The sequence below is a fragment of the Heterocephalus glaber genome, unplaced genomic scaffold, assembly GCF_053883595.1.
Source record: "Heterocephalus glaber isolate CG9 unplaced genomic scaffold, H.glaber_assembly_v1.0 deba00000331, whole genome shotgun sequence".
Classification (NCBI taxonomy): domain Eukaryota; kingdom Metazoa; phylum Chordata; class Mammalia; order Rodentia; family Bathyergidae; genus Heterocephalus; species Heterocephalus glaber.
Genome location: NW_028258142.1, coordinates 19,525,944 through 19,542,047, shown reverse-complemented (window position 1 = coordinate 19,542,047; position 16,104 = coordinate 19,525,944). Strand labels below are relative to the sequence as shown.

General features: G+C 32.1%; 1 protein-coding gene across 10 annotated transcripts in view; it reads left to right on the top strand.

Annotated features, from left to right (window-relative positions):
* The window catches only part of Relch (RAB11 binding and LisH domain, coiled-coil and HEAT repeat containing), a 97,685-nt gene that overhangs the window by 15,495 nt on the left and 66,086 nt on the right, over positions 1–16,104 (top strand). For 8 of the 10 annotated variants that reach the window (XR_002387299.2, XM_004858441.4, XM_004858439.3 and 5 more), the window contains exons 3-9: positions 4,067–4,138; positions 4,251–4,306; positions 4,407–4,520; positions 10,128–10,331; positions 10,438–10,529; positions 11,177–11,467; positions 15,641–15,716. Coding sequence is in view for 9 of the 10 variants with exons in the window: in XM_004858441.4 (XP_004858498.1) it covers positions 4,067–4,138; positions 4,251–4,306; positions 4,407–4,520; positions 10,128–10,331; positions 10,438–10,529; positions 11,177–11,467; positions 15,641–15,716 (905 nt within the window). In the remaining variant the exon portion in view is untranslated. Of the gene's footprint in view, positions 1–4,066; positions 4,139–4,250; positions 4,307–4,406; positions 4,521–10,127; positions 10,332–10,437; positions 10,530–11,176; positions 11,468–15,640; positions 15,717–16,104 lie in introns of those variants that run through there. The other 2 variants (XM_004858440.3, XM_021239214.2) reach the window with 2 other exon arrangements.

The following is a 16,104-nucleotide window of genomic DNA, read 5'->3' as shown; positions in this document are numbered from 1 at the left end:
AGGCTTTAATAAAATTGTAGGTTATTATAATAGTTTATATGATAATATAAGTCTGTACTCTGGAAATTGGTGAAATGAATGGTTAGAGATATGGTAAAGGATTAGAATCAAATGGTTTAACATTTAGTTTATGAGAGGATAATGACAAGGGATAAGTGAGGGGTAATCTCCAGGGTTCCTGTTTGACCAACCTGGTAGGTAGTGGTGATATTAATGGAGAGGAGGAACTGCAGGAGGAAGACCAGATTAGGTAAGAAGATAATGAAAATCATTTAGATAAGATCAAATTCAAAACTTAGGAGAAGTTCAAGTGGACATCTCCACGAGATAGGTAGGTTTGTACTTGAGAAAAGAATTTAAAGATTTTTTTTTTTTGGTACCAGGGATCAAACTCGGGGATTGAACTCAGGTCCTTCCTTGCGCTTGCGAGGCAGGTGGCAGAACCACTGAGCTAAATTCCTGTCCCAAAAGATTTCTAAGTCATAAAGTACTTGTGATAAATATCACCACGGCCTAGAATATCATCTCAGTGGTTAGGTAGAGTACAAAGAGAAAAGGGGCAAGGATGACACACTGAGAAACACCAACTTTGAGACAAGTGACAAAGGAACCTGAGCAGGAAGAACAATAACCAGAGAATTTGTTTCTTTAAAGGCTGTGGGATGTACATGTCCCAGTTGCCCACAATGAATGTAATCATTATGTACGGCAAACATGTTCTAATAAAAATTAAAAAATTTAAAAATATATGACTTTATATTTTAAAATATATGACATTTAAAAAAGGCTGTTGGAAAGAGGGTGCTTTTCTTCTAAAATGAATATAGAAAAAATGTCTATAAATTATGGAGAATGCATCTTGCTTTGATGTTGCTTATCACTGTATAAGTCATGACTAACAAGACTGTGTATTTATGTCCATAATAAACAGGGAACATTCTCTAAATCCGTAGAGGTGGTAGTGATATTGTCCAGGATTTTTGTGTTACTTTAGAAATGGATTTTTATTCTAACATATAATCTTAAGAAAATTGAAAAGAGAATTCTTCCTTTCCTTAGAACTAGTCTTAGCATACTGAAATAAGTATTAAAAATTGAGAAGTGTTATAACTAATCATCTTATATTAAGATGAAAAAAATACAGAAAATTCTGACCCGAAAGAAGACAATTGGATATCTACTATCCAGTGAAGTGGCACCATCCTAACTCAGACTTATTGATTTCAACTCTTGAATGGTCAAGTGGAATGGAAATGAAATACATAACTCAGACCAGTATTATAGGAAAGATCTTCCAAAATACTATAGTATTTTGAGTTTCATGCCAAAATAAACTAATGAGTCTTTCAAGATATTATTAGTAATAATTTGAGATGGTCCACAAAGTTTTATTATTTCTCCTTTGATACTTAACGCTTCACCTTTGATATTTACACATAGTTGTATATATCCTGAGTCATGAAAGAATGAATGGCTTTATGCACTCAAGTACCACTGATATTCTACCAGTTTTATAAATATAGATTGGGAAGTAACTGTTTCAACTAATTTGATGTTGTTTATCCTGACTTGATCATTAATTATATTTTGGAAAAATTATAATGTACAATGTTACTGTGTAGGTACATATGTCCAGTTACTACTTTGGCACCAGTAAGAGGATTCAATAGGTTTATCCATAAATTGTGCAGGATAGTTGTTGGTTTCTGTAGCATGTTTTATTTATTTATTTATTTATTGGTACCGGGGATTGAACTCGGGTCCTTGCGCTTGCGCAGCAGACGGTGGAACCACTGAGCTGAATCCCCGGCTTGTAGCATGTTTTATAAACACATATATCATCAGACATTTTTAGAAAGAATTTTAGTATTTGAAAAATATTTAGAAATTGTTCTTTATGATGTATTTCTTTTCAAGATAATTTTTGAACTTTAATGTTTTGATAAAAAAAATTCATATATGTGTAAATATTAGCACTGCTTTAAAGAACCTTTTTGTGAAAGTTACACATAACTGCAATTTGATTATACTGTGCCTTGATAGAGATGTGCAATAGTTTCAAAAATATACCTTTGTCTTCTAAAATCTGTATTGTATAATAAGAAACATGCAGCAGAGTGAATTCATTTTGGTAGGCATTTTTTTTTTCAAACTACTGGTAACTTCTAATGACATTTGGCAACATATATGTAGTTATGCATACAATATAAATTCTTGCCGTCTGACATGGGTTTTTCTGGCTTTCTGTGCCTTAATCATTCAGTGTTTTGCTCTCTTGGTCACCTAACTCTCACTGATTTAATTTTGAGTTTTTCTCAGTTTGTGTTTCAACCAGTTTTTCTACCCCACCCATTTCATAGTTCTATCATTTTCATGTAGGCGTGTCTGATCTGCAATTTTTCTGTAATATGTCTTAGTACATTTTAAGTAATTGAAAGCATGTATATATATATGCATATATATATTTATATTTGAGATACAGTTAGATACTTTAAAATCAAAAATCAATTACCTAAAATTTTTAAAAAGACACCATTATGCTATGTAAACCTATTATGTGTTATGTATAGTCTTATTTTAACACAAGCTCATTCTGGAAATGTAAGCTTTAGAAAAAATATTTTAACTTTGTTGCACAGAAATGTTTGCAGATCAGCATTGCTGACTACCAAATAACATGTAGTAACATACAGTGTCATCTGAGTTTTAGTTGTGCTTCCATGTTGCTGCAGTAAAATTCTGTGCATCAAAATAATTGGCTATCATGTAGTAGATATGATTCAACTACATCTTCCAAGCTTTTATTGAATATATGCAAACTGAGTGAATCCTAATTTTTCCATACTTTTTATAGCTTTGTTGTCTCCAATTAACTTCACGTGACATCTTTTTTTCTAGTATTAGTTACAAAAAATTTCATTGTTAGGATGAAATCTTAAATTTCCTAGTTTTCAATGCAGAAGTATGTAACTATCATTTATTAAAATCCTTTTATGATAATGAATCCTTAAGTTTCCCAAAGTTTTACTAAGCAGAAATATCTTTTAAGTCTAAATTTCTTTTCTTTAGCACAATATTTATAAACTTTTGGAAAATTTTTCAGTTAGGACACATGTAGTTAAATATTGCTCATGATGAAATATTTTAAAGAATTTAATAAAAAATGTTTCCCTAGTATTCATGTTTATCTTATAATCAGAATATACAGTAATAAGAGAAATCTTTGAGTTTCATTATCCCTCTTAACATGAACAAATCTATTTGAAGGGTTATCAGAACCTTTGAAATGTAATAAACTTTATTTATTGTCCTTAACTATATCAGGTCATTTTAGAAATGATTGAAATGTACACAGTCATTTACTTTAGAATTATCTTATTTAGAAATTATAAGAAACTTTCTGTTCTTTGAATTTAAATAAAAACTAAAATAAATCTCACTGTTTCTTTTTAGCTTTTAGATATGCTCAACATATCTGTGGTTGTTTTTAGAAAACATGCTTATTTGTAGAAAAATTTGTTTCTCAACATTTATTAAATATTTAAACCATATTGCTTCAACATCTTATAAAGGGATCTATTCACTAACATATCTGAATATTGACAGTGCATTTAACAATAACTTTTTAAAATCCTGGGGCTTTTTAAGAATATTACCTTGGACTTCATCTAATTTTTACCTTTCCCCTGAATTATGTCACCTGAAAACATCTCATTACATTTTCTTACCTTGACTAAGTGGAACAGAAGTACCCAGATTACTAATAATTTTACTTACATGAAAATATGCCATAGATCTTATTTTTAAATAGAGCTGTTCCTTGTCAGACAGCTAGAACATTTTATAATAGTCCCCTGAATTTACTAAAACTATGGAAAACATTCACCAGTTTGCTTGCAAATCAACTCTGCTGCATGTGTTCACAAGTTTCATAAAGATTGCATGCTTTCTGTTTTCAATACAAATTGTATTTTTTTCATACCCATCTTTGCTTTTTATTTTTTTATTTTTGTTTCCCTTTTCTTGGTTGGATGCCTATATGTGTTTATTCCAAATCCCTGTCCAGTCCTGGAATTTGAACTACGGAAAGCCAAGGAGACCATTCAGGCCCTCCGAGCCAACCTGACAAAGGCTGCAGGTGGTGTACATAAAACTTTTTTGAGACCTTTTTCTACTTTGCCAATGTAGAAGTAGCTGGGATATTTTTAAATGCAAAATAGTAAAACATTATTTATATTTTCTTCCACCAGAACATGAAGTTCCTTTACAGGAACGAAAAAATTACAAATCAAGTCCTGAAATTCAGGTGGGTAAATAACAAATCTAAAAATATCTTCCACATAATGTGGTAGCACAAACACTTAAGGAAGAAAACTTTTCCATTTGTCTTTCTATTTTGCTTCCAGGAGCCAATCAAACCTCTTGAAAAAAGAGCTCTAAACTTCTTAGTGAATGAATTTTTATTGAAGAATAACTACAAACTTACATCAATAACCTTTTCAGATGAAAATGATGATCAGGTAAAGTTACTTTTTTTTTTTAACAATGATTTATTCCCTTTTAAACTTACAATTTTATTTTCTCTTTTATCTAGTTTATTTTTTAAAATTAGACCTATAGTCAAGTTACATAAGGCTAGTTACCAAAAACAATAGTCTCTAGCCTACTGAGTCTAATATTCTATTAACTTACACACTTTTGGTTTCCCTGTAGCTTTCTACATACTTTTTATCTTTTCACAGGTAGATTTTTACAACTTCCCAGTAACTGTAACCGACTCATATATCCATACAGTCATAAAGTATGGGGTTTTTTTATTTTAAAATGTTTACTTGGTAATATAATGTACACTTAGAAATTCAGTTTAACTATAAGAACTTCTTCAGTACCACTGCAATAATTAAGATGTTACATAACAATAAATAAGAATATTCTGAATGAGAGTAAAATATCTTTCTCGTAGGAACCAAGTTTTTCCCCTCTCTTCCCTTTCTGTCTAACAAGGATAATAATTTTAAAAGTTCTTTAGTATTATCCTGATAAAATCTACCATTATCCTGATAAGCAAAGAAAAGACGGCTAGTTTTAATGTGATCTCTTAACTCTGAAAATTTTGACAACTTAATGCTAATGGATTTGTTTGAATCTTTGACCTTAGAAAAATAAGTGCCAAGAGATTTTTAGGAATATGGAGGCCACCATTTTATTGTTTTATTTTTTTTTTTGTGGTGCTAAAGATTGAACCTAGGCTGTGCATATTAGGCAACCACCCTACCCCACCCCCACCCCAGGAGGCCATCATTTTAAATGATATTTATTCCACTGGTTCATAAAATCTCCCCTGGATCTTTTTGCAAAAATAGAATTTCACTAAGAGAGGTAGCAGTACATTTACTCCCTCAGTTATTTTAATATATTTGGTAAAAATTAAATGTAATACAGTCTTTCATTGCTAATAGACAGGGATACTTTCTGAGACATGCATCATTAGGTGATTTTATTGTTTTGGGAGAATCAGCATATACTTAAAACAAACAAGGATGGCTGTGATGTTAGGTGATAATCTTATGAGACTGCCATCATACATGAAGTCTAGTTGATTGAAATATTATTATTTGGCTATAAATACCTAGTCATTATTTATTAAATGGTAGCTTTACCAAATATGTACTATGTGAAAGACATTGATATTTAGCTAACATAAATACTATATTTAGGTAATAGTTCAAGTTAATCATATTTTGTAAATGATCAACTAAATGAATAGCAAAAATTTTAAATATAAGAGAAAGCTTAAAAGTCCAAAAGGATTGCAGAAAGAGGAAGAAAGGACAGATAAGACATTTTTTAAAAAGCAAAATGGTAGATTTAAACCCAGCTGTATCAATACTCACTTAAAATGTAAATGATTGATCTTTCTCAAGAGGCAGAGATTATTAGATTTCAGTGATGTTTTCTTAGTAATTGATAGAACAAGGCAGCAGGAGATCATTTTGGAGAGTACCAAGTATATTCTCTAATCACAGTGAAACAAACAATAAAAAAGATATGGAAAATCCTCAAATATTTAGAAACTAGTATGTCTAAATAACACGTAAGTTTAAGAATAAATCAAAATCTGTAAGATACTATATAACAAAAACAGTACTTAGGGGGAGATTTGTAGTACGAAAGGGAAGTTCTCAAATCAGTGAAATTGGGTACTATCTTCCAAAACTAAAAGGAAAAAGGGAGAGAGCGAGGGAGAAGAGACCCAAGAAAATAGTAAAAGAGGATGGAGTAAGTCGGTGATACAGGCATCAAAAAGCAATTATGAAAAATCAATGAAACACAAACTAGTTCTTTGAGAAGTTGAATAAAGTTGATAAACCTCTACCCTTAGAGTTCAAGAAAAACAAGGCACAAATTATCAAACTCAGGAATGACCAAGGTTATATCAACATAGATTTTACTAATATTAAAAGGATAAGGAAATATTATGAACAAGTTTACATGAAAGAAAACTACCAAGCTCACTCAAGAATTATTAGATTATTTGAAGCACTTTATGCTTATTAAAGACATTGAAGTTTTTTTTGGTACCGGGGATCGAACTCGGGTCCTTGCGCGCGAAACCACTGAGCTAAATCCCTGGCCCAGACATTGAATTTTTAATTAAAAGCTTCCCACTCACTGGGTGTGGTGGCACATACCTGTAATCTCAGTGCTCAGGAGGAGGCTGAGGCAGGAGGATCCGTGCGAATTCCAGGCCAGCCTGGGCTACATAGTGAGTTCAAGGCCAGCCTGAATGAACTACATAGCAAGACCTTGTCTCAAAAAAAAAAAGAGGGCCAGCGATTTAGGTCAGTGGCAGAGCACCTGCCTTGCAAATGCAAAAAAAGAAAAAGAAAGTCACAGACTCTTAGAAATTGAAGAAAGGAGAATATTTCCCCATTTACTCAATGAGGCCTGCTTAATTCTTATATCAAAACCAAAGATATTGCAAGCAAAGAAGAAAAATACAGATTCGTATTCCTCAAGAACATTAATGCAGAAATCCCACGTAACATTTTAGGAAATCAGAGAATATGTTAGAAGGATAATGCATCATGACCAAATGGTGTTCATACTGGAAATGTAAGTTTGATATACCAAAATGTCATTATAACTCACCATGATAAAAAGAAAGCTGAAAGAAAAAACCATATGATCATCTGAGAAGATGCAGAAAAAGCATTTGGTTCAACTTGGTGTCTATTCCCTATAAAAACATTAAAGAAATTAGAAATAGAGAAGCATTCCCTCAACTGACAAAGGACATGTATGGGAAACCTATGGCCAGCATACTTGATGAAGAAATCAAAGATTTCTACTCTTGCTAGTTCGGTTTTTTTTTTGGTACTGGGGATCGAACTCGGGACCTTGCACTTGCGAGGCAGCTGGCAGAACCACTGAGCTAAATCCCTGGCTCAACTCTTACTAGTTCTAATCAAGATTATATTGAAGATTTGGGGTAGTGCAGTAAGGTAAGGAAAAGGTAATAAAGAGGCACACATTTTAGAAATGGAGAAATGATACTGTCTTTATTCATTAAGGAAATGATGTTATATGTAAGAAATTCTGTGGACTATCCAAAGAAGATACAAAAGATAAGTCATTTTAGCAAGGTTGTAGAATACAAATTCGGTATATAAAAATCAACTATATTTTTGTATGCAGGGAACAATTAAAAATTGAAATTTTTAAAATACATTTGTATGAAAAATAGAAAGTAACTTATGGAGTAATCTAACAAAGACTTGTACACTAAAATAATGAAATATGCTTAGAGAAGTTAAGACTTAAATGAAAAGAAATACTGTGCTCGTGGATAAGATACATTGTGTTCTGTATTGTCAGGGTATTAATTTTTATTTATATTGTTAGTGTAATTTCAATCAGTATGTCACTGGCATTTTTTAAAATAATCACTTCATTTGCATGGAAATAGAAAGAAACTAGTTTAGCCAGAAGAACTAGAGGACTTGAACACCTGACTTCAGGTCTTTGAGGTACTGAAGTCAGGACACTGTCTTAGTGTTATGTAGACACTTAAATCAGTGAAACAGAAGAGAGATCACAGACTCACACATCAGTGATCCCTTGATTTCTCACAGAATGCAAAGTAAATTCCATACAGACAGGATCATCTTTTTTACAAATGATACTAGAACAGTTTGGTATCCATATATCCCCCAAAATGAAATTGCAACATCCCCCATACTGTATACAAAACCCAAAATGGAGCATACACTTTCAGTGTATATCCTATAAATCTATAAGGCTTCTGAATGAAAATACAAGGGAAAAGATAGAGTTTTGAAAAATAGGCAAAAATTTCTTAGCTATGATACCACAAGTAGGATGCTGTCTATCAAATTTGCTGTCACCAAAATTATTAACTTCTGGTCTTTGAAAGCTGCTCTCAGCTGAATGAAAAATCAAGCCATAGATAAGGTGAAAATATTTACAGCTAACATCTGGTGTAGGATTTGTTACAACTCTCTAAAATCAATAATTAATCCAATTTTTTAAAAAATGGACAAAAGATTTATACACATGCTTCACCAGAGAACTTAGCTGGATGGCAAATATACACATTAAAAAAAGATGTTTATCATCTTCAATACATTAAGATACCATAACACATTTATTAGAAGTCTAACACCGCTGGGGATTTAGCTCAGCGGCACTGTGTCTGCCTCGCAAATGCAAGGTCCTAAGTTCGATCCACGGTACCGAGAAAAAAAAAAAGATAATGTTTCCTTAGAAGTCTAACACTGTATGGAGTCTTGACAGAAACGTAGAGCAGCTGGAAACCTCATAATTGCTGGTGTGAAGCACAAAATAAACACATGATAAATTTTGGATGGATAATAGATACATGGACATTTGATTAGAATAGGTAATTATTTAATAATTTTTTCAAGCTAAAATTTGTTTAGTTCTTGTTGTAGGCCTAGCACTATAATAAGCTCTTTAAATACATTTTATAGATCCTTACAGAAACCTTAAAAGGTAGTATTATATCTGTTTTAGAGATAACCCATTTAAGGCTTAAATTAACTTATAAGTGATAAGTGGAGAGAGATAGGAATTTCATATTTGGGTAGTTTTTCTCCAAAACCCATTTTCAATATTCTTATCTATCTGAGATTTAATGATCAATAATGGTTTCCAAATAAGTCATCAGAGGATTATGAGTAAGATTTAGAATGTTCAAGTGAATATGCAGTAGTTTCTCCAAAAAGTTCTTATAGGTAAGCTATAAATAAATTATAAAATAGCAACTTTAGAGAGGGTCTCATGAATAAATTATAAGTAAATAAGTTATAAAATATCAAATTAGTACTGAAGTCTGATACATTACATGAAGATAGACTGGTAAAGTAGTATTTGTATGCTATTGAATACTCTAGAACTTCATAAAGCTTTTCTAAAAGTGTTTGCCCTAGAATTTGCAACACTATGTCTTTTTATAGTCTTAATACAATCATATAGGATTGAATTAAAGGGAATGTTTCAAAACAGCATATTGAAAAGCAGCTATTTGGATTCTGAAAATTGCTAGAAACATTTTTATAATATAAATTACATTCAAACAGTTACAGTAAGAAAACAAGCAGATTAAATTGGTTACTTACCCACTAGAGATTATACTGATTATATATATGTAGTTTGGAATAATGAAGGAAGAAAAAAATTTATACCACCAGTGAGTTTACTTCTAACCTCTAAATAATAGATACTGTTTATGAACTAAGATTTTCTTAATCTACACGTTTTATGATTTCAAGTAAATACTTGAGCATTGTTTAAAAGTTTTAAAGTTGAATTTACATTTTTAATAGGTTTAATAAAAGATTGTATCTATAACATCTTCACATCTAAGATAGGTAAATGTGTTTATCTAGAATGTCACAAGAATTACAAGAATAATATTGGATAGTGAAAGATGTAAAATAAATGATACATACTCAATTGGAATATATTGTTTAACATTACAACAAAATTATGACTGGTTTCCCAGATATTAGCAATAATATAAATCTCAAAGTACAAAATAAAATTGCCTCAAAGGTTTTTTTTTTAATATTATTATTTTTTAGGATTTTGAGTTATGGGATGATGTAGGATTAAACATTCCAAAACCCCCAGACTTACTACAACTTTACCGAGATTTTGGAAATCATCAAGTGACTGGGAAAGATCTTGTGGATGTGGCCAGTGGAGTAGAAGAAGATGAATTAGAGGCTCTTACACCAATTTTAGGCAACCTTCCTCCAACCCTTGAAACTCCTCAGCCTTTAGAGGTGAGAAATACAGCTACCAGTCTCATCCACAAAAAGTATTTATTAAATTATATAAAACCATACTGTGAGATATTGAATTTGTATTTTTCTCTGGTTTTGATTTTAGAACTCCTTGTTAGTACAGAAATTAGAAGACAAAATAAGTTTATTAAATAGTGAGAAATGGTCGTTGATGGAGCAAATTAGAGGACTTGAAAGGTTAGTATTTGATCATTTCTAAAAAAATCTTAGGTTTTAAAGACATTGGCAAGTGGGCCGGGGATTTAGCTCAGAGGTGCTGCCCAAAACAAAAAGACATTGGCAAGTTATACAAATATACGAAACAACATTTCACTTGTAAGGTCTGATTTTTTCCACATTTCAGTAGCTCTGAAAAAATATTTTATAGCTGCTTTATGTATTTAAAATACTAAAATGTCTTTTTCTCCAAAAAGTTATTAAATTAATGTAATGATCTTACAGCTAATTATGTCTTAGAATTAAGATATTTTGACTTCTCAGTTAAGCCAGTAACAACAAAATAACTCCTTCACATTAGTGTTGTACATATTTCTCATTTATTATCTCATTTACTTTTTATAATAATGTGGTTTCATGGAATTACCCCATTTTGCATATGAAAAAAGAAATGTTAAGTTGTAAACTGAAGCAGGGTTAATAAGTCATTTTTGTGCTTCATTGCTAAGAATTTATAACTGTCCGTGTAGGTATATAAAGCAACAGTGAATACTATAAAGAAAAGTTTTATCACTTTCCAAAGCATTAAACACATTATAAGGTTTATCCCATTGCCAAAATTTTCAAGAATACAGTTGTTCTCTGGTAATTTCTCTGTTGTTCTATAGTGAAATGGACTTCCTCAAAAATGAACACTTTGCCATCCCAGCAGTTTGTGACTCTGTTCAACATTCCCTGGATCAGTCTCCCCACAAAGACTCTGAAGACAGTGGACAGAGTCCAGTTGTAAATAATTCAGACAAGAAGAAAAATGAGGATATTCATCTTTCAATATCACAGGAAGATGATTCTACTATTCCTAAAAAGAAATCAGATTCTTTTCCCAGGAGAGAAAAAGAAGGAATACCATCTTCTTCTCCATCAAGTAAAAACACAATTCATTTTGATAAACCTAATAGGTTAGTTTGCCTCCTATAATTTGAAATGCACCTTTTACTTATTCAGCATGTTAAAAGAACTTCGGTTCTTATTTGAACTCCATTTGCAGATGAGATAGAAGCATTCTCATATTTGACATGAACTTAAGGTATAGCAAAGTACATGCTACAAAAACATGTCACAAAGTAATTACTATATTAAATTACATCAATGAGGAATAAATAATAAATGACCTAGGATTTATGTTAGCTAACTGCTCAAGACCATATAAGTAATATGTGCTTGCATATTTTTGTGTGCTGTAAATACTTTTACAAAATGCTTTTTGTGTTCTTCTCTGTTCAGTCATTATCAAACTCAGATGATTTTTGCATAGTTGACTATGTAATATAGGAGATAGTTTTTACTCCCAGTCCTTTTTCCTATGTCTCCTTCCATTACTAATATTGTGTCATTCATATTCTCTTAAATCATTTATTTAATTTTTTATTAGTATATGTTTGCAATACATGATTGCATTCCTCATAGGGAATTCGTACATATACCTACCACATCTTAATTCTGTTTTCATTCCCTTTGCAACCCCTCCCTCCACCTTCTTCTGGTCCTCTTCCCATTTGCAAAAGATCTGTCACCCTATTTCCTATTGTCTTATCTTTTATTTTACTCTTTAATAATTTTGGGTTTCTCACATAAAAGAAACCATGCAATATTTAAGCTTGTATGTATGATTTATTTCACTTAATATTATGGTCTCATGGTGCATTCATTTTCATACAGATGACTCAAATTTATCCTTTATGGCATATGTGTACTCCATTCTGTATACATACCGCACTTTATCCATTCATCTGTTGATGGACTTTATAGAGTGCTTCCAAGTTTAGTGTTATGAATTGTGCTGCTATAAATATGGGCATGCATATATCACTGTAATATGATGTCTAGCTTTCTCAGGAAGATACCTAGAAGGATAATTGCTAGATCAAATGGAATTTTTAATTTTAGTTTTTTGAGTAATCTCCATACTCTCCATAATCCATAGAGGTTATACTAGTTTGCATTCCCACCAGCAATGTAGAAGGATTCTTTTTTCCGCCCAACTTTACCAGAATTTTTTATTGTCTGATTTCTGGATGATAGCCATTCTTTCTGGAGTAAGAAGGAATCTCAGTGCTGTTTTAATTTTCATTTTTCTAATGCCCAGATATGTTGAGCATGTTTTCATGTGTTTATTGGCCATTGGTACTTCTGAGAAGTAATTGTTCATTTCACTTGTCCTTTTTATGGTTGGGTCATGTATTTGGGGGGAATCTAATTTTTTTAAGTTCTTTATGCATTCTAGATCTTAATCCTCTGTCAAGGAATAGCTAGCAAAAATTATTTCCCATTCTGTAGGTTGCCTCTTTATCTGTTGATTGTTTCCTTTGCTGTGCAGAAACATCCTAATTTGGTACAATCCCATTTGTTGATTTCTGGTGTTAGATATTACTTCTTACACAATTGGGGTTCTGTTCAGAAAGGCCTTGTCTACATCTGTATGTTCAAGAGTTTTACCTATTTTATCTTCCAGCAGATTGTGTTTCTGTTTTAACATTTAGATCTATGATCAGTTTTGATTTTAGTTTAGTGTATGGTGATAGCTATGGTTTTTGATAGTCTTCTGCATGTGGATAGCCAGTTTTCCCAGCACTGTTTATTAAAGAGGCTGTCTTTCCTCCAAGATGTTTTGATCCCGTGTCAGAGCAAATATCCCCAAGGTTGTATCTGCATCTTCTGTTCTGTCACATTGAGCCACATGTCAGTTTTTGTGCCGATACCATGCTGTTTTTAATAATTGTAGCTTTGTTATATTGTAATGCCCCTGTGTTGCTCTTGTTGCCCAGATATGCTTTTGCTAGTTTCTTCTGGTTCCATATAAACTTTAGGAGTTTTTTTCCTAGCTCTATGAAGAATGCTGCAGGTATTTGATTGGGATTGCATTAAATTTATATATCAGTTTTAGAATAATAGCCATTTTGACAATATTGGTTCTTCCTATCCAGGAACTGGGAATATCTTTACATTTTCTGCTGTTCTCCTTTTTTCATAATACTGTTTTTTGTTTAGAGGTCATTTACTTCCTTGGTTAGGTTAATTCCTTAGTACTTTATCAAATATTTTTCATGATATTATTGTGAATGGTATTGTTTTCCTAATTTCTTTCTTGGTGAATTCCTTATAGGCATACAGGAACCCTATTAATACTTATTTGTTGATTTTTGTATGCTGCTACTTCGCTGAATTTAGATATAAATTCTAGGAGTCTTTTGGTGGAATCTTTTTGGATCTTCTGTATAGAGGATCATGTCATCTGCAAATAATGATAATTTGAATTCTTCCTTTCCCATTCATATCCCAATTATTTCTTTCTCTTGCCTGATTTCTCTGGCCGAGGTATCAAGAAGTATATTCAAACAGGAGTGGTAATAACAAACATTCTTGCCTTGCTCCTGATTTTTAGAGGGAAATCTTTCAGCTTTTTCCCATTTCATATAATGTTGGCCATTGGTTGTCATAAATGGCTGCTATGAGATTGAGATAAGTTTCTTCTATAATTGATTTCTTGAAGATTTTTGTCTTCAATGGATGTTGGATTTTTTCAAAGGCTTTTTCTGTGTCTATTTAGATGATCATGCAATTTTTATCTTTGCTTCTGTTTATTTAATGTGTTGCATTTATCAGTTTGTATATATTGGTCCATCCTTGCATCCTTGGGATGAAATCTTTTAGGTAATAGTTTGAAAAAATATATTAAAGTAAATATTAACTGAACTCTTCCTATATGATGTATGATTTTTAAAATATTGTTTAAATTTATTACAGTAAAAGACATCTTGCCATTAATTCCCCTGAAAATACTTCTCCTCACTTTGCACACACTTTCTGAAGCAGTTCTGGAAATCTTTTCTTTTTTCTTTTTTTTTTGGTACCAGGGATCAAACTTGGGACCTTGCGCTTGCAAGGCAGGCAGCAGAACCACTGAGCTAAATCCCTGGCCCTGAGTTCTGGAAGTCTTCTTTCATGATTGTCTTTAGTTGTGCTTTCATGGCTAGCTCAGTGTCTTTTGATTCAATTCAAAACATTTACCTCTCATTGTCATTTTTTTTCCCTTGTGGTCATTTTGACTTTGAGAAAGAGCCAGAAGTCACACAGTGCCAGATCCAGTTAATACAGTGGATGAGGACACGAGGTAATGATTTTACCAGGCTGCCTTTTTGTTGGATGGCACTTTGCAGAAACTTTTACCGTATTTTTGATCAGACCTTGTAAAGACAAGAAAGAAGACTTACAGAACTGCTTTAGAACATGGCAAGAACAACAGGATAAATGTATTCAAAATGAGGGGGTGTATTCTGAGGGTGATTAATGACAAAGCATCTTACTGTAATACACTTTTTGTAATAATTTTTTAAATTGAAACATTCATTGTATTTTTCATTCACACCTTGTATGTAGGCATTTTCTCAATTCTTTATTTGTACTAACTTGTTTAATATGTACAAATATCCTATGGTGAATTTTTACCCACAAGGTCTTTCTTCTATTAAATTAAGGCATGTTATACCCCGTAGCAAGATAAAGTAGAAAAGTGTGGTGTATTTACTTCATTGATAATACAGAAAAATATTAACTTTTTTTTTTTTTAGCTCTTACTCTGTGGCAGGTAGTTTTACAAGAAGTATAGTGGTAAGCAAGACACACAGGAATCCTCATTATTATTGTATATATCAGCACCTCCTCAGTTCCTCCCAGCAACGTATTAGGGCAACCTTTGAAGCCAGTCTACCTTTATTAAAATTTCTGGGACTCTAGAAAATTGAGAGTAAGATGTAAGTCCTCATTTTAGATTTTGCAAATGTTTTCTGTGATCATTGACAGCCATACCACTTCAGGTTTGATCCAGCAACATTTCTGGGCCGTTCATTTACATAATATAGAACTACTTCATTATCAGCAGTTAGTATTGATTTTTTTCCCCTGTATAATTCTTCAGTGAAGTGACCTTCGAGAGAGGTGGCTTACAAATCTGGTTAACATTTGTGGGATAGTATTAATGTAGGAATGGGGTGTATAAAATGCAAATTGCTTTCTCCGTAAATGCCATTGGTAACTCTTAGGTATTTTCTTTTTCATTCAATATTTTCTTCTAGGAAATTGTCTCCTGCTTTCCATCAAGCACTACTCTCTTTTTGTCGAATGTCAGCAGATAGTCGTTTAGGATCAGAGGTAAATTATACCTAATATTCTCACAATTTTACAACACTGTACTTTTTTTTGTCTGTCCTTTGCAGTACTGCAGATTGAACCCAGGCCCCCTCTCACATGACAGGCAAGCATTTTACCACTGAGCTGCATCCGCAGCAATTTTTATTTTAATTTTAGACAGTCTCCTAAATTGCTCAGGCTGGCCTTAAATTTATAATTCTGTTGCCTCAATCTCCTGAGTAGCTGGATTTACAGGCACTTGCCACACCTGGCATTGACTGTTTTTCTTATTATTTCATGCAAAAGCATATATGACTATTTTAAATAAAAATCTTACTTAAAATAATGTTCTGAAAAATAGACCATTTTAAACTTATAAAGAATTAGTTGCTTATTTCTATTCCTTGGC